Source organism: Pan troglodytes, chromosome 12 (assembly GCF_028858775.2).
Source record: "Pan troglodytes isolate AG18354 chromosome 12, NHGRI_mPanTro3-v2.0_pri, whole genome shotgun sequence".
NCBI classification, from domain to species: Eukaryota; Metazoa; Chordata; class Mammalia; order Primates; family Hominidae; genus Pan; species Pan troglodytes.
In genome coordinates this window covers 47,742,512-47,768,548 of record NC_072410.2, presented here as the reverse complement: position 1 = coordinate 47,768,548, position 26,037 = coordinate 47,742,512, and the positions used below count along the sequence as shown (strand labels likewise).

General features: G+C 41.5%; 1 protein-coding gene across 2 annotated transcripts in view; it reads left to right on the top strand.

Moving 5' to 3' along the window:
• Window positions 1–26,037, top strand: part of POLE4 (DNA polymerase epsilon 4, accessory subunit) — a 190,092-nt gene that overhangs the window by 26,606 nt on the left and 137,449 nt on the right. Inside the window, exon 4 of one of the 2 annotated variants that reach the window (XM_054677973.2) lies at window positions 12,429–15,921. The exons of the other annotated variant lie outside the window; for it this stretch is intronic. Within the exon in view, the coding sequence (XP_054533948.1) occupies window positions 12,429–12,442 (14 nt within the window). The 3' untranslated portion in view covers window positions 12,443–15,921. Of the gene's footprint in view, window positions 1–12,428; window positions 15,922–26,037 lie in introns of those variants that run through there. 2 annotated transcript variants of the gene reach the window in all.

Here is a 26,037-nt window from a genome sequence, read left to right as displayed (position 1 = left end):
TTTCCCCCTCTCCCCTCCCTGTGCTTCAGCCTCTTTGGAGTTCCTGAGGAAGCCCTGGTCTGAGGCTTCACTGATGCTGTTCACCCTGCCTGGTGTACTTTCTGCCTCTTCTCCTCTCCCCTGTTTGCCTGCCTAACTCCTACTCACTGTTTAAGTCTGAGGCCAGGAAGGTTTTCCTGTCCACCCTCTAGAGGCAGGTAAATGCCCTTACTCTGGGATCCCATATCCCTCTCTCTTCCCATCACAGGGCTCGCCACACTGTTGAGTAATTGCCTGTTTCCCAGTCTGAGCCTCCCATTGGATCGCCAGCTCCATTAGGGAATGATGGGGTCTGTCTGTTTTGTCATTACAGCCTCAGTGTCCCCACTCAGGGTCTGCTGTAAGACAAATAGAAGATTGATCTCAAAAATCTCATTAAGATGTTTTTGGTTTAAAAGAGTAGAAGGTAAATCTATGATTACTATGGAAAATTAAAACCACAGAAGATAGATTAAAAAATGTAAGTTCTTTTTACTCCCACTCCACAGTCAATCTCACTATCCCCATAGGTAACAACTGTTACCAGTTTGCTGTGTTAACCTTCCAACCTTTTTGTATGCAAATTTCATATTCATAGATATATAATTTTAAGGCAAAAAGCAAGCCATATAATGGTACATATGTGAAACACACATGTTGACACACCCAATTTATGTTAAAAATATATGTGTGTAGTTAACATTCTAAGTTGTCAGCAGCAAATGAACCGTTGATTTTAAACAGAAAAATAATTTAATGTACAGTAGCTCATAAAATAAGCAGGAAGGCTAAATAAGCAGATTTGAAAAATGGGCAGGAAGAACAGGAAGCTGGACAGCCAGCAGCACAGCTACACTTCCCCACAGAGCAGGTCCCATGAGGACCCTGCAGCTGTCCTGCAAGCCCTGAGCTCGTCGGGGGCACCTGACTGTCTGCAGCAGGGCAGCTTACTGCTGACCAGCAAATGCTGATTGATGCTGCCGCTAGTGTTATGATGAAGTCCAGTCCACCCCGACCCCCAGTGATCTTTGCACTGTTAATTTTTGACTCGAAGGACCAGTCAGAGGACTGGTCAGGGCTAGGCAGGAGACTGCAACCAGCTGCAGTGGGACTGAACACACAGGTGCCTGGAGACAGGTGGCCTCTCCCTCCTACTAGTTCTCCTTCCTCCCAAGCTTTTCTTTTTCAATATTCTTTTGTTTTCTTTTAATGTTTAAATTTTGGATCCATCTGGGATTAATTTTGGCCCATAGAGTGACATAGGAATCCAACTTTACTGATTTTCTGAGTACTCAGTTTTCCATATGTCATTTTATTTTTTATTCTTTTTTTTGAGGCAGATTCTTACTCCATTGCACAGGCTGGAGTGCAGTGGCATGATCTCAGCTTACTGTGACCTCCACCTGCCGGGTTCAAGTGATCCTCCTGCCTCAGCCTCCCGAGTAGCTGTGCCACTACACCCAGCTAAGTTTTGTATTTTTTCAGTAGAGACGATCAGGCTGGTCTCGAACTCCTGACCTCAAGTGATCTGCCTGCCTCAGCCTCACAAAGTGCTGGGATTACAGGTGTGAGCCACAGGGCCTGGCTTCAATATACCATTTTAAAAGTAACCCATTCCCTAAATTCCTTGGCACATACACCCTCCCAAGACTAAATCAGGAAGACCAATAACAGGCTTTGAAATTGAGGCAATAATTAATAGCCTACCAACCAAAAGAAGTCCAGGACCAGATGGATTCACAGCCGAATTCTACCAGAGGTACAAAGAGGAGCTGGTACCATTCCTTTTGAAACGATTCCAATCAATAGAAAAAGAGAGAATCCTCCCTAACTCATTTTATGAGGCCAGCATCATCCTGATACCAAAGCCTGGCAGAGACACAACAAAAAAAGAGAATTTTAGACCAATATCCCTGATGAACATCGATGCAAAAATCCTTAATAAAATACTGGCAAACCGAATCCAGCAACACACCAAAAAGCTTATCCACCACGATCAAGTTGGCTTCATCCCTGGGATGCAAGGCTGATTCAACATATGCAAATCAATAAACATAATCCATCACATAAACAGAACCAATGACAAAAACCACATTATTATCTCAATAGATACAGAAAAGACCTTCGAAAAAATTCAACAGCCCTTCATGCTAAAAACTAGGTATTGATGGAGCATATCTCAAAATAATAAGAGCTGTTTATGACAAACCCACAGCCAATATCATACTGAATGGGCGAAAACTGGAAGCATTCTCTTTGAAAACCGGCACAAGACAAGGATGCCCCCTCTCACCACTCATATTCTAAATAGTGTTGGAAGTTCTGGCCAGGGCAATCAGGCAAGAGAAAGAAATAAAGGGTATTCAATTAGGAAAAGAGGAAGTCAAATTGTCCCTGTTTGCAGATGACATGATTGTATATTTAGAAAACCCCATCGTCTCAGCCCAAAATCTCCTTAAGCTGATAAGCAACTTTAGCAAAGTCTCAGGACACAAAATCAATGTGCAAAAATCACAAGCATTCCTATACACCAATAACAGACAAACAGAGAGCCAAATCATGAGCGAACTCCCATTCACAATTGCTTCAAAGAGAATAAAATACCTAAGAATCCAACTTACAAGGGATGTGAAGGACCTCTTCAGGAAGAACTATAGACCACTGCTCAACGAAATAAAAGAGGACACAAACAAATGGAAGAAAATTCCATGCTCATGGATAGGAAAAATTAATATCATGAAAATGGCCATACTGCCCAAGGTAATTTATAGATTCAATGCCATCCCCATCAAGCTACCAATGACTTTCTTCACAGAATTGGAAAAAACTACTTTAAAGTTCATATGGAACTAAAAAAGAGCCCGCTTTGCTAAGACAATCCTAAGACAAAAGAACAAAGCTGGAGGCATCACGCTACCTGACTTCAAACTACACTACAAGCCTACAGTAACCAAAACAGCATGGTGCTGGTACCAAAACAGCGATATAGACCAATGGAATGGAACAGAGGCCTCAGAAATAACACCACACCTACAACCATCTGGTCTTTGACAAACCTGACAAAAACAAGCAATGGGGAAAGGATTCCCTATTTAATAAATGGTGCTGGGAAAACTGGCTAGCCATATGTAGAAAGCTGAAACTGGATCCCTTCCTTATACCTTATACAAAAATTAATTCACGATGGATTAAAGACTTAAATGTTAGACCTAAAACCATAAAAAACCCTAGAAGAAAACCCAGGCAATACCATTCAGGACATAGGAATGGGCAAGGACTTCATGACTAAAACACCAAAAGCATTGGCAACAAAAGCCAAAATAGACAAATGGGATCTAATTAAAGAGCTTCTGCATGGCAAAAGAAACTACCATCAGAGTGAACAGGCAACCTACAGAATGGGAGAAAATTTTTGCAATCTACCCATCTGACAAAGGGCTAATATCCAGAATCTACAAAGAACTCAAACAAATTTACAAGAAAAAAACAAACAACCCCATCAAAAAGTGGGCAAAGGACATGAACAGACACTTCTCAAAAGAAGACATTTATGCAGTCAACAGACACATGAAAAAGTGCTCATCTTCACTGGTCATCAGAGAAATGCAAATCAAAACCACAATGAGATACCATCTCATTGCCAGTTAGAATGGTGATCATTAAAAAGTCAGGAAACAACAGATGCTGGAGAGGATGTGGAGAAATAGTAATGCTTTTACACTGTTATTGGGAGTGTAAATTAGTTCAACCATTGTGGAAGACCGTGTGGCGATTCCTCAAAGATCTAGAACTAGCAATACCATTTGACCCAGCGATCCCATTACTCGGTATACACCCAAAGGATTATAAATCATGCTACTATAAAGACACATGCACACATATGTTTATTGCAGCACTATTCACAACAGCAAAGACTTGGAACCAACCCAAATGTTCATCAATGATAGACTGGATTAAGAAAATGTGGCATGTGTACACCATGTAATACTATGCAGCCATAAAAAAGGATGAGTTCATGTCCTTCGCAGGGACATGGATGAAGTTGGAAACCATTAGTTTCAACAAACTATCACAACACAGAAAACCAAACACCACATGTTCTCACTCATAGGTGGGAATTGAACAATAAGAACACTTGGACACAGGGCGGGGAACATCACACACCGGGGCCTATCGGGGGGTGGGGGGCTGGGAGAGGGATAGCATTAGGAGAAACACCTAATGTAAATGATGAGTTGATGGGTGCAGCAAACCAACATGACATGTATACCTATGTATCAAACTTGCACATTGTGCACATATGCACTAGAATTTAAAGTATAATTAAAAAAACATAAAAAATAAATAAAAGTAATCCTTTCCCACCCTGCCCTTGGTACACGATGTTTTGCAATGCCACCCTTTTACTGTATTAAATCTCTGTGTACTTGAATATATGTATTCATGGATCCTCTATTCTCTTACACTGATCTGTCTATTCATGGACTAGTACCAAACTGTTTACTTTTAATTTCAAAATAATCAATATATATTTTTTGAAACTTTATACTTTGAAATCCAAACTCGAGTTGCAAAATTAGTACAAAGAATTTCTATCATCTAGCTTAATTTCTCACTCTCTTTATTACCTATACTATGTTATCACTGAAATTTTCATTCTGAACCATTTAAGAGGAAGTTGCAGACATGATGTCCTTTTATGCCTACTTTAGTAACTATTTCCTCAGAACAAGGACTTTCACTTAGATCACCACAGTACCATGCTCAAAATCGGGAGATTTATCATTGTTACAATGCTATTATTTAATCTAAGGAATTTATTCAGATTCTCTCAGTTGTCTGAATAATGTCCTTTACAGTAATTTTCAGTCATTTTTTTTCTGGTTCAATTGCAATCCAGGATTACTCCATTTATTTAGTTTTTAATGTCTTTTTCTTTTTGTCTTCTTTAAAGTAGATGAGATCTTCAGACTTTGTTTCGCAAGATTTTGACATTTTTTTAAGAAAACAGGCTATTAATATTTTTTTAGACTATAATTTGAGTTTGTACAATATTTTGAAAAGTCACACAATGTTATTTGTATCTGCCAGCGTCCTGGCAGAAAACACAGGCACTCAGGCTATTCAAGAGACTTTAATAAAGAGACAATTTTCAGAGATGTGGGCAGAATTAAGGAATGCAATAGGGATGGTGAGGTGCTCAGGGGAGGGCAACAGCAGAAGCCAATCTCGTTTCTAGATCTGAAGGGGTAAGGGGAGTGGACACAGGACAAAAGCCAGGAGAGATCCGGAGCTTGGAGAAGAAATGAAGCCCCCGCGTGGGAGCTCCGCCCAGTGCAGGATGTCGCAGGAGCCCCTCTCCCTCCTTCTACCCCTTTATCTCTGCCATGCCTTCCATTGGGTGAATTCAACCAGGCCCCAGGGGCAACGGAGCAGCAAGGTCAGCTTCCTGGGGCCCAGGGCAGGGCAGAGGAGGGCAGAGTAGATGGGGAAACTGACAGTGGGAAAGCAGGGCAAAGCCACAACACTGGGCACCATGCTAACAGCATCAAATGAGGAACACACTGTCCACCCCTACCCAGTCCTGCTCCTCAGAGACAACCACCTCCAGCTGTTCTAGTTCATTTCCATCGTGTTCTACTGAGCCCTTGCATATTTCTAAACAATATACTGCTAGTTTTCAGTTTATCAATTGACTTGCTTCTCCTATTTTCCCTTCCTCTACTCCCATCACAGTTACATATTTTGTTGTTGTTAAATCTATAGTCAGTGTTTACATTATTATGACTGCAAAGATTGTTTAAGCCAAGGGCTTCATGATGGTTGAGCTTCCTTTCTTTTTAAATTCCTTTTTTCTGGAGCAATAAGCACATTGTTTTTTTAATTTGTCTAGCTTTTAACAAACTTCTTGCTAAGCTCATCTAAACTCTCTAGAAATATTTTCATATGCTCTAACATATCTGCTTCTTTTATTTTATATTCCTGTCAGCCCGCTCCAATCGGGATTGGTCAGGCCCTAGACCTTCTACCTGCTGTTATCTGGAAGTTTCCCTATGCTGTTGTGGTAGGCGGAATTCTAAAGATGTTCTTTAAGATTCCATCTACTGGTTCTTCAGTCAGACACTGGTCTAGTTTCTACTGTGGGACACTTTGTAGATGTTAGAAAGGTTACTAATCAGCTGACCTTAAAATAGGAAGATTATCGTGGTGAGCCCAGTGTAATCACATGAGCCCTTAGAAGCAGAAGAGGAAGGCAGAAAAGTCAGTCAGGGAGATGTAGCTGGAAAGATGAGGTGGAGGGAGAGGTGAGAGAGATTTGAAGCATGAGAAAGCCTGACTTGCTGTTGCTAGCTTTGATGATGGAGGAAGGGAATCATGAGCTAGGACTGGAGTGGCCTCTAGAAGCTGCTGAGACTGACCCCATGGAAACAGGGACCTCCATCCTACTGACACGGGTCAACCCCAAAATTGGGGCTCAGCCAGGGAAGATTCTTGGCTTCACTCAGGAAAGAATTCAAGAGGGAGCTGACAGTGAAAGAAAACAAATTTATTAGAGCAATAGTGTACAGCAAAATGGCTGCTCCATAGAGGGCGCAGGGCTATCTCATAGGGCGGCACAGAGGGGCACTCGTGGATTGCTTGGTAGCTATATTTATACCCACTCTTACTTGCATGCTACACAAGGGCAGATTATTCACAACCTTTTTGGAAAAGAGGCAGGGAGTTCCTAGAACCATATAAAGTAACTTCCCGGTCATTGCCATGGCATTTGTAAACTGCTGTGCTGCTGGTGGGAGTGTCTTATGCAAATGTGTTATGATTCCTAGCCCTAGCTGGTCTTGGCTGGTTTAAATCAGCTCCTGTTTTGTTCAGTGGGGTCTTGTGATCAGTGCTCGGAAGACGAGTGTTGCTGATCTCCTACCTTACCACAACTATATGGAACTGAATTCTACCAACAACCTGAATGAGCTTGGAAGCAGACTTAACCGCAAAGCCTCCAGAAAGGAATGTGCCCTATCAACATCTTGATATAGTGTGAGGCTATAAGCAGAGAATCAGCTAAGCCACTCTGTGCCTGGGTTTCTGGCCTGCAGAAACTGTGAGGTAATAAACTTGAGTTGTTTTAAGCCATTACATGGTAATTTGCTACATCAGCCGGAGAAAGCCAATACAGCTGTTGTCATGGCTTCTCTCTTCTGTTTTCTGTATTGGAGTCCCTATTTTCTAGGTCCTTTATTTTCCTCCTGGAGCATATTCTCTAGTACAGCTGTTCTTAAACATCATGGTCTCAGGATCCTTTTACATTCTTAAAAATTATTTAGGACCCCAAAGAATTTTTGTCGATGTGGTTATCTTTACCAACATTTATTTGCCATCCTAGAAATTAAAACTGAGAAATCATTAAAATATTTATTAATTTCAAAATAATAAAACATATTACATATTAACATAAGTAACATTGTTTATGAAAAACAACTATATTTTTAAAGACAAAAACATTACTGAGAAGAGAGGCATTGCTTTACACGTTTGCAAATCTCTTTAATGTCTGGCTTATTAGAAGACAGCTGTAGGGGTTCAGCATACATCACATTCCAAAAAAAAAAGAGAAGACATCTAGATGCTCAGATCTGGTTTGATGTATTGTTTTGATCGAGGTATGTGAAGAAAATCTGTTATCACACAGATATGTAGTTGGGAAAGTGACGACCTCGCTGATTCCTGAAAGTGTCTCTGAGCCTCCAGTGGTCTCTGGACCACACTTTGAAAACTGCTGCTGTAGTATCTTGCTGCTCAAAGTGTAGCTCAGGGACTAGCAGCAACAATATCATCTGAGATCTGTAGAAATGTGGAATCTCAGACCTTCAGAATCAGAATGCACAGTTTATAAGATCCTCAGGTGACTCCTGTGCTCATGGAAGTTTGGGAGACACTTCTTCAGTAGCTTCTAGCCAGGACAGTATTCTGGGGACGTTATATGTCTGAAAATTCCTTTCTTCTAGCCTCATGCTGGCTTGGTAGTTTGGCTGGGTATAAGCTAGATGCTAGGTGGATAATCATTATAGTTTTCCGTTTTTGTTTCCCCAGAGAATAAATCAATGGTATCGAGTGGGAGAGTTGGGGACATTATTTACTTGGCAGAGTTGGGGAAAGGACAAGGGGTTTCTCAGTGCCCTGTAAATAGACTTCCCACCTGTCTCCCTTTTTTCAGTTCCTTGCCTCATTCCTGCCTCCCTCAGAACATTGTCCTGATACTTTCTGGGTGTCTGAAGGGGCATTGTGATCTTGTCCTCATTGTTATATATCATCTTCTACTCTGAATAAAGTCCTTTACAGTAATTTCATAGTGATCTTTTCTTTCTGGTTCAATTGCAATCCAGGATCACACCATTTATTTAGGTTTTATGTCTTTTTAAATTTACATTAGATCTTCAGACTTTTGTTTCCCATGATTTTGACATTTTGAAAAGAAAACAGGTCATTAATATTTTTTAAGACTGTAACTTGGGTTTGTACAAGGTTTTAAAAAGTCACACAATGTTATTTGTATCAACAAGCATCCTGGCAGGAAACACAGGCACTCAGACCATTCAGGAGACTTTAGGAAAGAGTCAGTTTTTGGAGGTGTGGGCAGAATTAAGGAAGGCAATAGGGATGGTGAGGTGCATCATCCTTACTGCCTTCCTTCATTAGGAATAAAGGCTATAAAGGCACCTCATTTATAGCTTCCTCTGCCCCTCCCCTTCTCTTTGGATTTTTGGTTTTCCCTTTTATTATTTCACTGTCCTTTTAATGATGTTTCAATGGTTGTGTTTGCCCAGGAGTGCCCCAAATTGTTTTAATTACCAGAACACTACAAAATGTTCTGCTCTCTGCTGGAGCTAAAAGAGTTTTTCTGGCCCATCTTTTATTTTTATTTTTTCATAGAAACTTGTATAGGTTCCCCCCCACCCCCCCGCCTCAATCTATTGGCATTTTTATTGAGATGATATTAAATTTATAGTTTAATTTAGGGGAGAATTGACATCTTTAAATTACTGAGTCTTTCAAAGACAGGGTATGGTTTTTCATTTATTCAATTATCTTTTATGTCCCTCAGTAGAATCTTAAAATTTACTTCTTGTAGATTTTGCCCATGTTTTGAATTTTATCTCTTTGGTTGTTGTAAATGAGATCATTTTTTCCCATATACTTTGTAACTGTTTGGCGTTTCACTTACCATCCTATCAATGAGGTCTTTTGATCTATAAATCTCCTTTTGATATATAAATCTCCTTCATATCTTAAAATGTATTCACTAGATGTTGGTTTAGTTTTAAAAGTAATACATGATATTATAAGCAAAATTAACAAATGAAAAGTAAAATTTCCTCTCTCTTGGTCCCCATTTCACCCCTAGAGTTTATCACTGTAGGTTATTTCTTGTCTAATTTTTTCAGAGCTTTTTTTTTTTTTTTTTTTTAACTTATACATGGGTGTATGTGTATGTAACAAGATATTCTTTCTTGTTGAAATGATATTCTTTCTCCCTTTTGGGTGAGGCCCAATAGCCTGGACACACAATAAAGGCCTTATACTTCCATGGGTTCAACCACCTTTGTAGGCTGTGCTAAGAGATTTTAAGTGAGGGTTGTCTGCATTAGAAAGCTTCCCTCTGGCCAATGAGGGTAGGGGGTGTAGAGGCCGAGAGGTTTCTTTGGAGTTTTCTTCTCTCTCTTTTCTTCTAAGAGTTCTTTAGATGCAAAGTCAGGGCCTCTTTCTTCTTTCTTCTGGGCCAGGTAAAGTGCTGCTGATTAAAGCCTGCCTTGGATTGAATGAGCTTCCTTCTCATAGCTTCCCTGTTGTCGCTGGCTTTTGTCTGAGTCACCTTCACAAAGAGTCAGCTTTCTAGCTGGTTTGAAGAAACCACCTTGGCCAGGCACGGTGGCTCACACCTGTAATCCCAGCACTTTGTGGGGCTGAGGTTGGCAGATCACTTGAGGTCAGGAGTTTGAGACCAGCCTGGTCAACATGGTGAAACCCTGTCTCTACTAAATTACAAAAATTCGCTGGGCGTGGTGGTGCTTGAACCTGGGAGGTGGAGGTTGAAGTGAGCTGAGATTGTGCCACTGCACTCCAGCCTGGATGACAGAGCAAGACTCTGTCTCAAAAAAAAAAAAAACAAAAAAACAAACAAACAACAACAACAACAACAACAAAACACTTCAAAATTACTTGATAGAATAGAAAAATCCAGGCTCTGTAAACACATGAAGCTTTGTGCATCCTGTTGGCCATTCCCTTAAATAATAGATGAGAGAGTTATGAATCCGATGACAAGAATGGTCACAGTGCCTGCCTCCACCAAAGTTGGATAAGTGATAAAGGACCAGGGGTGATGGAGGGTGATTTTAAGTGTCACTCAGGGCTTCAGTCAAAAATTTGGAGGGTTACTCTTCTAGGGATTTTCATATTGAACATCACCAGAAATTCCCTTTAAAAGATAACCAGAAATTTATCCTTCTTCATGTTTTACAAGCATAGAGCAAGAATTCTTTTAGGTGAGCACACACTAAGGGTGCAGAACATAACCAAAGAAAATTCTCCATAACCCATTTATCTTGCTGGACTTAGAAAGGTTGAGTGACAGTTACAAATGAAAGGCCTCCTAGGTATTTTATTTCCAGTGGTAGTTTAAGGAGGAAATGTGTTTCTGGGAATATTTGCATAACAATAATAAAGCTGTGCCCAACTTCGGATGACAAAAACTTGAGTTGATTAAAATATTTTTAAAAATGTGAATTGGATTGGAAAGTGTTGTTTAAATATTTTCTGTTCTGTACTGACATTCAAGAGGACAGAAGTTGAGGAGAGAGGAAGGAATGTAGGTGCTCAGGTTAGAGCCCCAGAGGTGCATCAGTTCCACGGTTGGGTCTTTGCTTTGTGTGCCAGAAATTCAGAGACAGTCTCATAAAAACCACATTCATAGGAGACTTATGCATATGGATACTCCATACCCTGCAGGTGAGGCACCACGGAGATCACCCCTGTGTGGGGCTGTGGGTGAGAAGAATGAGCAGCAGATGCAGTCTGTTTCCCATTGCTGTGGCCTTTGGTGCGCCCCTCCTTGGACCATCTGTGGCTTCCTCTGGCTGGGGGTCTGTCACTGAGCCATCTGAAGTACCTGCCTCTCCCACTGCATCTCACACTTCTGTAGCCAGCATTGCCTAAGTTCCCCATCAGAATCTACCCTCTGTACCCCATGCCAAAGATTGCAGATAAACATGCTGCCTAGGGGAAGATGTTTCCAGATACATGTATATGCAGAAGTGCCCCCCATTATGTTAGGACTTTACAATTCATCTGGTACTAGGCTTGAGTTCCAGCTGAGAGGGTGCTCCCTTCTGAGCTTGGAGCCAAGACCCTTGGTAAGTCACCTACTCTTACTCCTGGCAGCTGCTAGCCAAGATATGGCAAGGTGTGGGAGCTTCCTGGTTAGTCAAAGGTATTTCAGTGATTCCCAGATGGGCTTCTTGAAAATTACTGGTGTTCACTTCTCTTCACATTCCACCCTCTCTTCTCTTTAACCAGCATCTTTAAGAAAGAAATAGGAGGGGAGGAGGGGTGGGATTAGGGTTGGGTTTTGCAGTTGCAGAATTTTAGTGGTCAAGGCAACTAAAAGCATTATATAGATCCTCACTAATCCTGGTGTCCCTGACTCCACTTAGGCTTACAAGGTCAAGGCCAATGCTCCCCGCACAGCACTGGGAGTCATATCATAAGATGACCTCAGCTCTGGCAAATCTCTGTACTGTCTTGGGAGCCAGTTCTGGTAGAGGCCAACCATCTAGTTTGGGAATGGGAGTTGCTCACTACCAAGCTTGCTTCCAGCTTTCAAAGAGTCTGTGTTGAGATTACCTGAACCATGGCAACTGGGAGAGCCATGCTGGCTCCAGAAGCTCAGGTCAGGCCAGTCATGCAGAACAAAATGTTTCGTTTCTTGAGTTCACTCTTTGTTAAGTGTGTGTGTTATGTGTGTGTATATATGTGTGTGTGTATAAATATGTGTATATGTGTGTATATATCTACAAATATATATTAGATTTAACATATAGCATATATATTATATACATATTTTGTGGATGGTGAGGTTGTATGGGAGAATGCAGTAGACACTGTTTATATGCTGTCATCTTACCTGGAAGTCAAGGATATGTAATCTGAATTTGCTTAGTCAATTAATTCATTAATTCACAGCTTACTGACTAGCCTCAGTGACCTTCAATGGTTATCCGAAGCCTAAAAATTATATAACACTATGCCAAGAATGAAGAAAGGTTATAAAAAAAAAGTTGTGTGCCCTGTCTTCAAGAAGCTCAGGATCTTTGGGGGAGACAGGTGTGTAATTCATTACATTTTACATCTGACAGAAATGAAGTGTTAAAAGAGAAGTATACAACAAGTAACGTGGAAGCTCTGATGAGAAAAGAATCAATTCTGCCTGTGAGGATTATGGACCAGACCCTGAGAAGATAATCTTTGAAGTACCCTTGGGGCATAAATGGAATTTCACTTCAACGGTTATAAAATAATTAGTCTTGGCTGCAACACTTTTTTTTTTTTTTTTTTTTTTTGAGATGGAGTTTCGTGCTTGTTGCCCAGGCTGGAGTGTAATGGCGTGATCTTGGCTCACTGCAACTTCTACCTCCCAGGTTCAAGCGATTCTCCTGCCTCAGCCTCCTGAGTAGCTGGGATTACAGGCGCCTGCCACCACACCCAGCTAATTTTTTGTATTTTTAGTAGAGACAGGGTTTCACCATGTTGGCCAGGCTGGTTTCAAACTCCTGACCTCAGGAGATCCACCCACCTCGGCCTCCCAAAGTGCTGGGATTACAGGTGTAAGCCACTGTTCCCGGCCTGCTGCGACACTTTTAACTTATGTTTGTATGGCAGTCCCACTGACTGAGTAGTCTCTCACGCTTTATCTTGTTTAATTGGAATAATAATTTTGCAAGGTTAGGTAAGAGGGTATTTTTTTTTTCAGGTAAGATTGAAATTTAGAGAGCCTTAATGACTCGCCCTAAGGTGATCCAGTTATTTGGGTGAGGGAGGGATGTAGATGTGGAGCTAGTATCGTCTATCTGTCTCCAAGTACTGCGAGAGTCCTTTCTCAGCCCTTGCTTTTAACAGGCAAACCAGAGGTGCATTACAGGAGTTTGCAAATTTTGATCATTCATAGCTTAATGATACAGGAATTTTTGCTCCTTAGTTCAGCTAAAATCCGGGTTCTTGTCTCACAACCAAGAAAAATTAGGCACATGGACACATTGAAAGGTGAGGAGAATGGATTCATTAGGCAAAAAGAAAGCTCTCAGCAAAGAAAGAGGAGGTCTTCTCAACAAACTCCCACTTTACAGATTGAATACCAGGCCACCGCACACGAGCTGAAGAGGACCTACTCCTCCTCCTGCGTAAGGCGTGAATTCCTGGTGGTTCCATCCCATTTCCCCAGTGCATGTGGGCCTGGTGCAATCATGCCCAGGCAAGACCTTGTGCAGGTTCCCTCATCTGTACAAAAACATCTGGCACAAACACTTGTGGGGCAGGTCGGAGATTTTCCAGGGACCCTGCCTTATCTGCCTCCTGCATCTATCATTACTAACTAGCCTCAGTGACCATTAGTAGTTCTCCAAGTGTGGTCCCCAGAGCAGCAGCCTCAACATCACCTGGAAACTTGTTAGAAATATAAGTGCTCAGACCCCAGTCTGCACCTGCTGAATCAGAAGTGGTGGGGCGGGGTCCAGCAGGCTGTGTTTGAACAAGCCCTTCAGGGGATTCTGATGCAGGCTTAAGTGTGCGAATCTCTGGTGTAGATGATCTGAGTAACACAATTTTGAGGATTCTCTTAAATTAAAATAGATGATATGAAAACATGAGAACTGACTCTAAAAAAGCCTCTGACAACCCAAGTAATCCTTTTAGTATCAGCACTTAGGTTAAATCATGCTTTCCTTTCCTTGTCTGAGGACACTTATCGAGCAGGATGATGTGCCATAGGGCTGGAATAAATTTGGTATTTAAACTGCATGTACTTATTTCTCTTTGAGAAAACACAAATATATTCATAGTCACAGAAAACAGGGACCTAGAATGCAAAGTCAAGTTCTCCCATAACTAAAATGCAAGGTTATATGTTGCTTCAGAACACAAAGAGTTGGATTTCTGACAAGGGTTACCCACCAAAGAGACCCCAATCCTGAAAACTTCCAGATCGCACCCTAGAACGTGCAGTTCCCAAAGAAATTCAATAGAAAGATGGGAGAGATCCTAGTGTCATGGCATTTCATTCTCTTGAATAGTTGGTGAGAAAAAAACAAGAGGGATGAGGGGATTCTGTTACCATGACAACGTGGAGAGGCCTGGCTGGTACCCTGGAGCTGACAAAGCTGGGCATCCTGATTCTACAATAGAGAAACGGGGCTGTTGAGGCCTGGGGATTGGGTAGAAATGAATATTCTTCTATTCCTGTACACTTCTGCCACACTGCCTGATTTTTAAAAAATTGATGCAATTAAACAGCATGCACAGTGACTGTGGCTGATGAACATCTTTTCATGCATTTCCCCTACCTGGAAGGCACTCCCTTCCTTTTCTGTCTACTTTCTATTCATCTCTCACTCAATAGCTCCAAACCTGCTTCCTCAGGAACGATTCCTCATTCACTGGTACTCAGCAAACCACAGCATTCAAAGGCTCTTCCACTGAGTCCTGCTTTACAATAATTTTTTGTTTTTTTTTTTTATACACATAAACTATGTCCTTCAGTGGGGAAAAACAATAACTTTTACTTCCTTGTGCCTTCAGGATGGAAACAACAAAGCTGTCCATAATCTTTTTTCCTCCTTTCTTTTAAAATAAAAAAAGCTAACAATGATGTGTGCTCCACCTGACCTATTAGACTGGTAGAAGAGCAGTGTCACCTGAGGGCTTGTTAAAAATGCAATTTGGGGCTTTGCCCCAGATCTGCTCAATTAAAAACTTTTTAGAGGGTGGGGCCAAGGAATCTCTTTTTAATAAGCCCTTCAGATGATTCTGATACACATTGAGTTTGTGGATCACTGTGCTAGACACATCTGAGTGTTTCATAATTTTTTCTATTTAATTTTCACAACCACTCTTAATTTAAGAACTATTATTATCCTCCAAACAGATGGTGGAACTGAGGAGCAGAGAGTATGAGTAAATTGTTTAAGGTCCCTGTGGTGTATTGCTTCCGAAGATGTGGGCAGCAATCCCTCCTCCTTTTTCAATGTGACTTTGCCAATTTTCTCCATCAAAAAGTGCAGTCTATTTCCATCCTCTTTGAACTGTACTGGTCTATGACTTTCTTTGACCAGTAGAACACAAGTAAAGTGACATGGTGCAACTTCCAATGCTAGGTCTAAGAGGCCCTGCAGATTCTGTTTTCACTCTCTTAGTCCTCTCACTCTCCACGAAAAGTCTAGGCTATCCTGTTGGAGATGAGCCACATGGTAATAGGTATCCTGGAGAACAAGCAACTGGACCATGTGGAGAGAGGGGCAATGTGGAGAAGAATCAATGTGTGCCAGCTGACAGCCGGCACCAAGGCCTAGTCATGTGACAAGGCCATCTTGAACCTTCAGCCCAGCCTCTTCAGCAGCTGACTCCAGCCTCATGAACCTTGCTAAAGCCACATGGAGAAGAGGGTTGCTAAGCCCTGCCTAAACTCCCAACCCACAAAATTCTGTGCGATAAAATGGCATTGTTTTAAGCAACTGAGTGTTGGAATAGTTTGTTACACAGAAGAGGAGAACTGAAACAGTCATATATTTGTCAAAAATAAATCAATAAAATAAAATGGGAATTGTTATTTTTTTAACATATTGGCTTTAAGCCCAAATTCCAGTGCAAGGAATTTGGTAAGTTGTGGTACCGCGTACTATATATAGTACTTATTTTTTTCCACCTAAGCTAGGTAGTAAGAATGATAGCTAATGCTTATGTGGTACTTATAATGTACCAGGCAGTAAGTGCTTTGAATATATTTTAATTTGTTGATTTTTAAATAATTTTTGAAATATATACTAAGATAATTTATTTTCAGCCTTTTTTCTAATGCAAGTTCTTAAAGAATTTATTTTCAGCCTTTTTTCTAATGCAAGTTCTTAAAGCTCTACATTTTCCTCTCAATACTACATTAGCTGCATCCTAAACATTTTGATATGTCATATTCTAATTAAGTTCAGAATAATTATGATTTCTTCTTGGACCCAAGAGTTTTTTTCCCAGAAGTATATTGCTTAATTTTAAGATTTTTCTAATTATCTTTTTATTACTTTTTTTCTAAAATAATTCCACCGTAGTTAGAAAATAATATTCTGCATGTTTCAAACATTTGAAATTGATTGGGACTCATTTTGTGGCCTAGTATATTTTTAATTTTGGCAAATGTTTCACGTGTACTTGAAAAAAAAAGCATACACTATAGTTGATGACTGGCTTCCATAAACTTTTGATGTTGTTGTTAATTAAGGGATAATTGTTCCTTTAAGGTAAAGGACCTCTCCAGACGGAAAAAGATTGTACACCCTTACGAGGCCTGGAGGCCCACGATTGGAATTACAGGAACTTAACCATTTTTGAATGCTTTTAAAAATTTTAATATTAATAGTTTACATCAATTATGCTTTTGACTCAGTAATATATCTGTGTTTACTTTGAGATAAAATAATTTTTCCAACAACACACACCAGGAAAACACCAGCTCCTAGACTGATATCTGACACATAGGAGACACACAATAAATATTTGTAGGACCAGTGAATAAATGAATTGGTTGGCTTTGCCTGCTGTCTTAGGCACAGGATCCTCTTCAAGGATGCTGCAGGCTCACTAGATCAGCACGTCTTCCTCAAGAGACTTCCCTGATATCTGCTGGAAAACTTGTAACAAATATGCAAACTATGATATCTTGAATGCAAACGGGGCCCCCAGAATTGTGTAATATCCAGCATGCTCAAACATGCTTGTGGTTTCAGCTGGGGCCCAAGTAGAGTAATTTCATCCTCCTGGCTCATCATTCCCCCACATAAAGCGAACTGCTAGGGAAGCTATATTCAGGCCCAACTTGACAGTGGTCTCTCTTTACCTCAGCTGGAATCTAAGCTGAGGTCCTGGGTCCCAGTGGGTGTTGCAACTTGCATTGTGCTTCCACGGGGCAAGCCTTGGCCAACAAGTTGTATGTAATTGTGTTTCATGCAAGGAACAGTAAAGGAGGTACTGTGACATATCTTCATAGATGCAGAGATCATTTTTTCCAATGGAATAAAATCACTAGCCGTGCATTTGTGAATAAATTGAATATATAATTATATACATTCCCACAAAGAAAACTCCATGCCCACATTTTTTCGCTGATGATTTCTAGCAAACATTTAAGGAAGAAAGAATATCAATTGTATATATAAACTCTCTCAGAAATTAGATGAGAGAATATTTTCTAACTTATTTTATAAGGCCAGCATTACTCTGATATCAAAATCAGAATGACATTACAAGAAAAAAAGATAGCTACAGATCAATATCCTTCTGAACATAGCCACAAAAATTCTTGACAATTAGCAAATCAAATCCAACAACATAAAAAAAGATATAAAACAACATGACCAAAATGGGGTTTAATTCCAGATATGTGAGTTTGGTTTAACATTTAAAAAATCAATGCAACAATCACATTAACAGATTAAGAGAGAAAAATCAAATTATCATCTCAGTAGTTGCAGAAAAAGCATTTGACAAAATTCAACACCGATATGTGATAAAAGTTCTCAGTTAACACCAAATAGAAGGGAATTTCTTTAACCTAGTAAAAGGCATCTTCAACAAACCAAATGAATACAATCTCCTCACTCTTTGCTCACAGATCTAGGGTATCAGATCTGCATCTGTTAGGTACAGACATCAGTACCAAATATCTTTTGAATGCTTACTCTGTGCCAGACTATAACCCAAATTCTATACTGGTATTATTCTTTGATTATCTTAATAACCCTATGAGATATAGACTATTATTCTCATTTTGAAGATAATAAAATGATTCACAGAGACATCAACTACCTTAAGATTACACACACTGCTAGTAAGGGGAGGAGCTGAAACAGTCTGATTCTAGGGCCCATGCCCTTAGCCACTGCATGATATGCCCATCTTCTTATCTGAGGTTTGACTTTGAGGCTTAAACCAAAGGGCAAGCATCCAAGGCCGAGGGTGAACCCTGGTCATGCAGTAAAAAAAACCTGTACAGTTTTCAAAAGCCACACGTGTCTGCCAGACCATGCCCTATGGTTGCATCAGTTATACACAGTGGTGGTAGACCTACATTTTAGATTCCCAACCTCTGAGATTTTGATTCTGTGTCATGAGGGTGGGCCAGGGCATCTGAATTTTTTAAAAAAGCTCCACAACTGGAAGGAGAACCACTATAGAAAGTGTTCTCTGTGCTTGACCCTGGACTGGGCACCTTGGTCCTCAGAAGCTTTACCTCTGAGTATAGCTTTTACCAAGGTGTTACTGTCTTAATTGCACCTTGTTAAGTCTCAATTTCTCATGCATGCTCCCATTTACACGTTCTGTGCTCAGTGCCTATGCAATGTTTATTATCTAATTCTTTCTAAGAAAATGCTGATTTTGTTCAGAATGGCAATATGCCCAGCTAGTAAACTACATTTCCCAGTTGTCCTTGCAGCTAAGGGTGGCAGTGTGACACAGTTCTGGCCAATGAGATATAAGTAGAAGTTGGCAAGGATATTTTAGAAAGTTTTGCCTTCATGATATAGACAGAGCTCCTTTAATCCTTGCCACATTCTTCTTTTTCCTCCTTTCTGGAATGGAGAGCAGACACCAGGCAACTTGAGGTGACCAAGCTCAAAGAAGAGAAGCAGAAACATAGACAGTACCTGGGGCATTGATGTCACCATAGCACTGATGCAGCAGCCTTGGACCTCCAACCTCCAGTCTTAGTATGTGAGGAAAAATAATTCCCACAAGTTTATGTTTGTGCCACTGTTACAGGCAGCCAAATACAACCTCTAATTCATATGCTTTCAATACACATTTATTGAGTGCATGACTTTGTTAGCTGCCAGGGATATAAGGCTGACTAAGCCAGGCTCTTTTTTTCAGGAAGCCCACGGTCTGGGTAAGAGGGCACATATATAAAAACAAGAGTAATACAGTGTGATAATAGCTACTGGAGAGATGAGCACTGATGGCCAGTGAAGATCAACTCTGAATGGGCTGGGAAGACTACTAAGAAAGTGATGTTTGCATTTAGTCTTAGCAAATGAGTTGAAATTTGCTAGGTGGATTTAGGATGGGGTGGGTGAACGGGCATTGCTGACGGGTAGAAGGGCATGCGTGAATATATGGAGTCCTAAAACAGCACAGCATGCTCAGTCAGCTCAGTGTGGTTGACCTGTATGTAGGCTGAGGGTAAGAGGTAGTGTGCAGTGGGAGGTAGACCAGCTCATACATGTATAAAAAATATACATGTGCCATGTGTAAAAAATACTTTTTCTATCAGGTGCCTGTCCTTGGGAGTCAGCAAATTATTTTTAGCAGGGAAGTGATTTGATGAGATTCATGTTTTTAAAATCCACTCTGGCAGGAGTGTGGAGAATGGACTGGCAAGTGCTGCAGGAGAAAGACTTGTGAGAAAGCTAAAACCAGCAAGAGATGTTGAGAGCTTATGCCAAGGCAGTGGCAATGGGGCTGGGCAGAAAGGGGTGGAGAGGATTTTGGTGGCCATTTCAATTTCATAAAATGACTTTTTGGCCCTTTATAGGACCAAAAAATCATTGGGATTTTATATTTCTTCATATTATCAAATTTTTATTTTATTATTTTATTTTATTCTATTTTGAGACAGAGTCTTGCTTTGTCGTCCAGGCTGGAGTGCAGTGGTGCGATCTTGGCTCACTGCAACCTCAGCCTCCCGGTTTCAAGTGATTCTCGTGCCTCAGCCTCCCGAGTAGCTGGGATTACAGATGCCTGCTACTATCCCCAGCTAATTTTTTGTATTGTTAGTAGAGACAGGGTTTCACCATGTTGGCCATGCTGGTCTCGAACTCCTGACTTCAGGTGATCCACCCGCCTCGCCCTCCCAAAGTGCTGAGATTACAGGTGTGAGCCACTGTGCCTGGCCATATTATCATATTTTTTATTTTTGTTGGAACATTCCCTTTGATCTTATTTTACTTTCTTTTAGGCATGTGCTATAATAATAGTTTCTCTGTCCACACGATGATGGTTGAATGCCTTTGTCTCATTAAGTTTTCTTCCTGAGTCCTACAAAAGACTTTCTCAGCACCTCTTGATCTTCATGTCTGCTCTCAAGGGAAGGCTCAAGATTGACTTGCATTAGTAGATCGCAGGTGAGACGTACAGCAGAATCCTCCTCCTGATACAGATTATTCCAGCACCAGCACCAGCTCTCAAGAATTGCTGAAAAATATTGTTAGCTGTTTCTGTGTTTCTCTGAGAGGAAGCCTACAGTCTTAAGGCATGCTCTCTATTATGTACAGCAGATGATGGGCATTTGGGAAGTTCAGCTTAGAGAGAACCCCAATATAATGAACTCAGATTATATTTTAGAGATTACTCAGAAAACACTAAGCCTCCCAATATGTCCCTTAAGAGGGAGGAAGAGGACGGATTCATGAAAATATTGCAGCAACTCATTTTATGTCACCTACCCTTAGATTAAAGTTGTTCAAAATGATTGACATTGCTCCTCCCCCAGGTTCCCTGTGGTTTTCATCTACAGGTATGCATAGGTGCATGCAGATGTTATGAGTTTGAACTGGGACTCACTGGATGTAACCCTGTTTCTGGTTGCTGCTGTAACAAATTACCACAAACTTAATGGCTTGATACCATACCAATTTATTATCTCACAGTTTTGGGGCTCAGATGTCTAAAATGTATCTTATGGGGCTAAAATTAAGGTGTCAGCAGAAATGTGTTCCTTGTGGAAGTTACAGGAGAGAATCTGTTCCTGGCCTTTTCCAGCTTCTAGATGCTGCCCACAGTCCTTGGCTTGAGGCTGCATCACTCTGACCTCTGCTTCTACCATAACATCTCTCCCTTTGACCCTCCTGCCTCTCTCATAAGGACTCATGTGTGATTACATTGGGCCCACCCAGATAATCCAGGATCACCTCCCCATCTCAAGATCCTTAACTTCATCACATATGCAAAGTCCCTTTTGCAATGTAAGGTAATGTTTCACAGGTTCTAGGAACTAGGGAATGCATGTCTTAGGCGGGGGACATTATTCTGCCTGCTACCCCAGATTCGAACTGGAGAACCTGGTCTGAAACAGGTGGCTTAGGAAACCACCCTGCGGCCACAATGAAAGATGAATGTAATGAGTGATGGAAGCTACCTTACCTTCTAATCTCAATGAGATTTTGTTTCATAAGCCCCAGCTTTTCATTCATAGTGATCAGAGCAATTTTAGATCATATATTTAGGGGTTGTTTCTTGTCTATCTTATTCACTGAACTGTAAGCTCCATGAGGGCAGAGACTATGCCTATCTTATTCATCACTATCTCCCTCATGCCTGGCTGTGGCAAACACTAGAGGTAGCCTCCCACCAGCTATTTCTACCTCCTCTTTTTGTTTTTGAAATGGAGTCTCACTCTGTTGCCCATGCTGGAGTACAATGGTGCCATCTTGGCTCACTGCAACTTCTGCCTTCTGGGTTCAAGTGATTCTCCTGCCTCAGCCACCCAAGTAGCTAGGATTACAGGCGTGTACCACGGTGCCCAGCTAATTTTTGGATTTAGTGGAGAGGGTGTTTCACCATGTTGGCCAGGGTGGTCTCAAACTCCTGACCTCAGGTGATCCTCCCTCCTCGGCCTCCCAAAGTGCTGAGATTACAGGCATGAGTCACCAAGCCAGGCCTCTGCCTCCTCTTTAATGATTGAATCTCAGTTCTGTTCTCAGGATATTGTGCTCATCTTCAAGGAATGAACCACAGTGGTCTAAGCCAATGAAGTAATTCTATCCTCCTTTGCCAGTGATTGATGTACAGATGGCCATGTGATCCAGCCCTAGTCTTTTGAGGGCTTCCGGAAAGATCTAATCCCTTGGTGAAAAGAGAAGTCCATGTGAGTGGAAACTCTTGTCTCTGATCCTTTTCTCCCTCTTTAGGAGGTTGTATAAGGTTGTGATGCTTGGGGCTGTGGAAGGCATTGGAATACATGGCTTACTCACTGAGAGGAGCAGAGGGGAGAGATGGGAAGATCTTGGGCTCCTGCTGCCATAGTTGAGCTGCTGTAACAATTCTGGCACTATGTCCAGACTTTGGGTTCTGTGAGATAATTAAATATCTTCATCATTTAAGCCTTGTTAGCCAGAGATTTTGTCACTCGTAACCAAATGCACTTAAACTGATAAACTGTCGCAGTTTCTGGGGTATGGCAGAGATGTCTAATGAGTAAATACTTCACTTGACAGATATGCCCTCACCACAACCTCAAAATTTCCTAAAAGAAAAGAAATCCACCTTACAAGCTAAGCTCTTGCATATGAAGAAGAAGTCCCTGAGGACTGGGAATAGCTAAGAAAATCTCTGCTCTTTTGACTTTCACCATGAGGAGGGGAATGATTGCATTATGGGTGACTTGGGTGCTTCAAAGCAAATTATCCTATTTAACGCCAACCACTTCTTCCCGGCTGATTAGCTTTCTCTGTCCAATTCCCACTGGAGTGCTCACCAGCTGGGAACTGTGTGCCATCTGCTGAGTTTCAGGCAGGCTGAACCAATAGGCAGATGCTCCATCCTAGAAAGAGAGAGCAAGGCAACTTGTTTCTGGGAAATTCCTCACAAACCTCCTGCCTACAACTACAGAACTGGGACACGTAAGCACCCCAGAATCAATCAAGGAGGTTCCAGGCCTCCTGGGGTACCTTAGGAGATGCCTGTCTAAGGCCAGAGTGGGTGGCTCTGTGTGTTGGTGTGCAAGGCTCACACCTATATGCGTTACCTGGGTCCAACCAAAGTGTGGCCCCTCAGGTCACTGAGGGGTCCTGGCTGGGTTCAGGCTGGGGCTCCTGGTCTGAATCCCAGTGGGACCTCAGCCCAAACCCTGCACATCTGCATTCACCTCTGATGACCTGCAGACTGAAGCCAGAGGTAGCATACTGCCTGGGCACTGGAGGGAAGCTGCTGCTTCTACAAATCCCCACTCCATCTTCACCCTGAATGTCCTTCTCACTGAACCTTCTCATCCCATCGTGTCCTTGCACCCTTAGCACAGGGTTCAATACGACCATGGCACTCTACTCCCCATTATGCAAGCTCCTCCCTTTTCCATCCACTCATGTTTCTACTCCTCAGTCTTTAGCTGCCTGGCTCTCCATCTTACCAGGTTACCAAATCAAGAACTCCTGTTTCTCTCCATCTTTTCAGATTGATTGACTCAGTTATGAACTGTTTCCCTTGCTCAGGTTCTTTTTGGAACACAATGTCTCAAATTTATACATTATCCCCATGCTCTAATCATTAATAAAAAAAATCACCACTTTGCCTGGATTTGGTTTGGGCAAATCCACCTTTTTTTGTGTGGCTTTCCCGTAGTGCTGGAGATCAGGCAAAATTGACTTTTGGGACTTGCAAGGGTAAGCGTCTGTTCCTGGATCCTGGGGATCCCACTAAGGTGTTACTGGGTGAGGAGGCCTTGTTCACCTGCTCCCTTGTTCATGTCTCTCTTCCTCTGGAATTTAGTCCAGCAAAAATAAAACTGTGTTATGAGCAGCAGGAGCATCCATGAGATTGAAATACTGTCCACAGCTGTCCTGTTTACATGATTAATGAGAGAGCCTGTGCCTGGCTGGATATGATGAGAATTCAGGATTGGCATGGAAAAGGAAGCTGTAACAACAAAGAGAGGCAAGGGATGATCTATCTCTGGAGAGCAATTATTTTAGAAAAAATAGTACATGAAAATAAAGCTATATGCTCACTGCCTTCCCCTTCGGGTCAAGTAGCCTGAGGGAGTTGACCATTCTTGGTTTTAAATTCTTTAGATAACTAGGCACATACACCTGGAGAATAACAAATGTCCTTTTTAAAATGCCACTGCTGGCCAGGCACAGTGACTCACGCCTGTAATCCCAGCACTTTGGGAGGCCAAGGCGGTCGGATCACGAGGCCAGGAGATCGAGACCATCCTGGCTAACATGGTGAAACCCCGTCTCTACTAAAAAAAAAAAAAAAAAAAAAATTAGCTGGGCGTGGTGGCACACGCCTGTAGTCCCAGCTACTTGGGAGGCTGAGGCAGGAGAATTGCTTGAACCCGGGAGGCAGAGGTTGCAGTGAGCTGAGATTGCACCACTGCACTCCCGCCTGGGTGACAGAGCAAGATGCTGTCTCAAAAAAAAAAAAAAGCCACTACTCCCTCTCGGTCACTACTAGTGGCAGTGGACACTGCTGGAAATGCTTTGGGAGGCAACTAGGCCAAATGCACCAGCAGCTCAAAAAATATTTACAGTTTGTGACACAGAGATTTCACTTCCAGGAGTAAGTCAGAAGGAAAAATCCCAAATAAGGGGAAAAAAGTAATAAACACAAAATTGTTTACTGCAAGCCCATTCTATCATAGGAAGACAATGGAACCAACTTAACTACTCAATGATAGAAGGATGATTAACTCATATTGCATTCCCCTGATCAAATATTATGAAGTCAGGAAAATTTTAATTACAGAGATGACAGCAACATAGGAAAGTAATGATATAAAATTTTATGCACACTTAACTGTAGTGCCCTAAAAATAAATGCTCATATAATCAAAGATACATAAAATGGGAAATAGCTGTGTTAAGGTGGTAGAATTATTGTTAGTTTTTTCTTTTTATATCCACCCAATGTAAAGTTATTATATGTCCCTTATAATACATAATAAATACATAAAATGCAAATGGTTAACAAATGGGGCAAGAACTAGCATTAAGGGGCTATTAAGTTTCAGGTATTATTTATATATGTGTTATCTAATATAATTTTTATTTCTGTCCTAAGCGATGTCTCTTTTTGAATTTTTACATATGGGGAAACTGAGGTTGAGAGAAGCTGATTGAGGGTGAATAGGAGGTGGAAAGAAAACAGATAAACATTTAGCATGATTTGGAATTTGTCCAGCAGCAGGACAATTAAGAAGTAGCAGGGATTAGAGAGCCCATTCTACTCACTGGCAACATGGGATGGTGAGGGCAAGTTCTCTCCTCAGCTGTTTTTCTCGTGCTGCTGTCCTGGCAGGGAATTGAGGGATGAACTATTGTAGTATCCAATGGATCCAGGATTGCTGCCCATCTCTGCGTTTTCTAGAGGTCCTCCTTCCCAAATGGGTGACATCCTGTTGGGCATCATTTCAACACTCGGGGAATAGGATGTGGTTGTGAAGCCCACCTGAAGATTCTCAAACACACGTTTCTTGGGGATGCCCAGAAGAGGTGATGCAATAGGTATCCTAAAATGCCTAACCAGGGGTTCATGGAGTGTCAATTATGGGTCTAATGTAAGAGGGGAAAAGAGTGAGCAGAGTAGGGAACTGAGGAGGTGATGACAGAGAGAAATGGAAGGACCCAGGCAAGTCAGAGAGCAGATGCAGTGAGAATAAGGGCACTGGAGAGCTTGAAGGACAGGAAATCATGGCTGGTGTTAACGTTTCCAGAAAAATGACATGTTCCAGGGTGCACTTTGGAAGTGTGTGCCTGTTATGGACTGAATAGCAACCCCTGCCGAATTCATATGTCAAAGCCCTATACCATGCAACGTGAGTGTATTTGGATATTGGGCCATTAAGGAGGTAGTTAAGGTTAAATGAGGTCAGTTAACCCCAATAAGGGTCCGACATTATTGTGTCTTTAAGGAGATACTTAAGGTTAATTTAAAGGGTGAGACCCTAATTAAATAAGGCTCTAATGGGAAAACATAAAGTTTTTTTTTTTT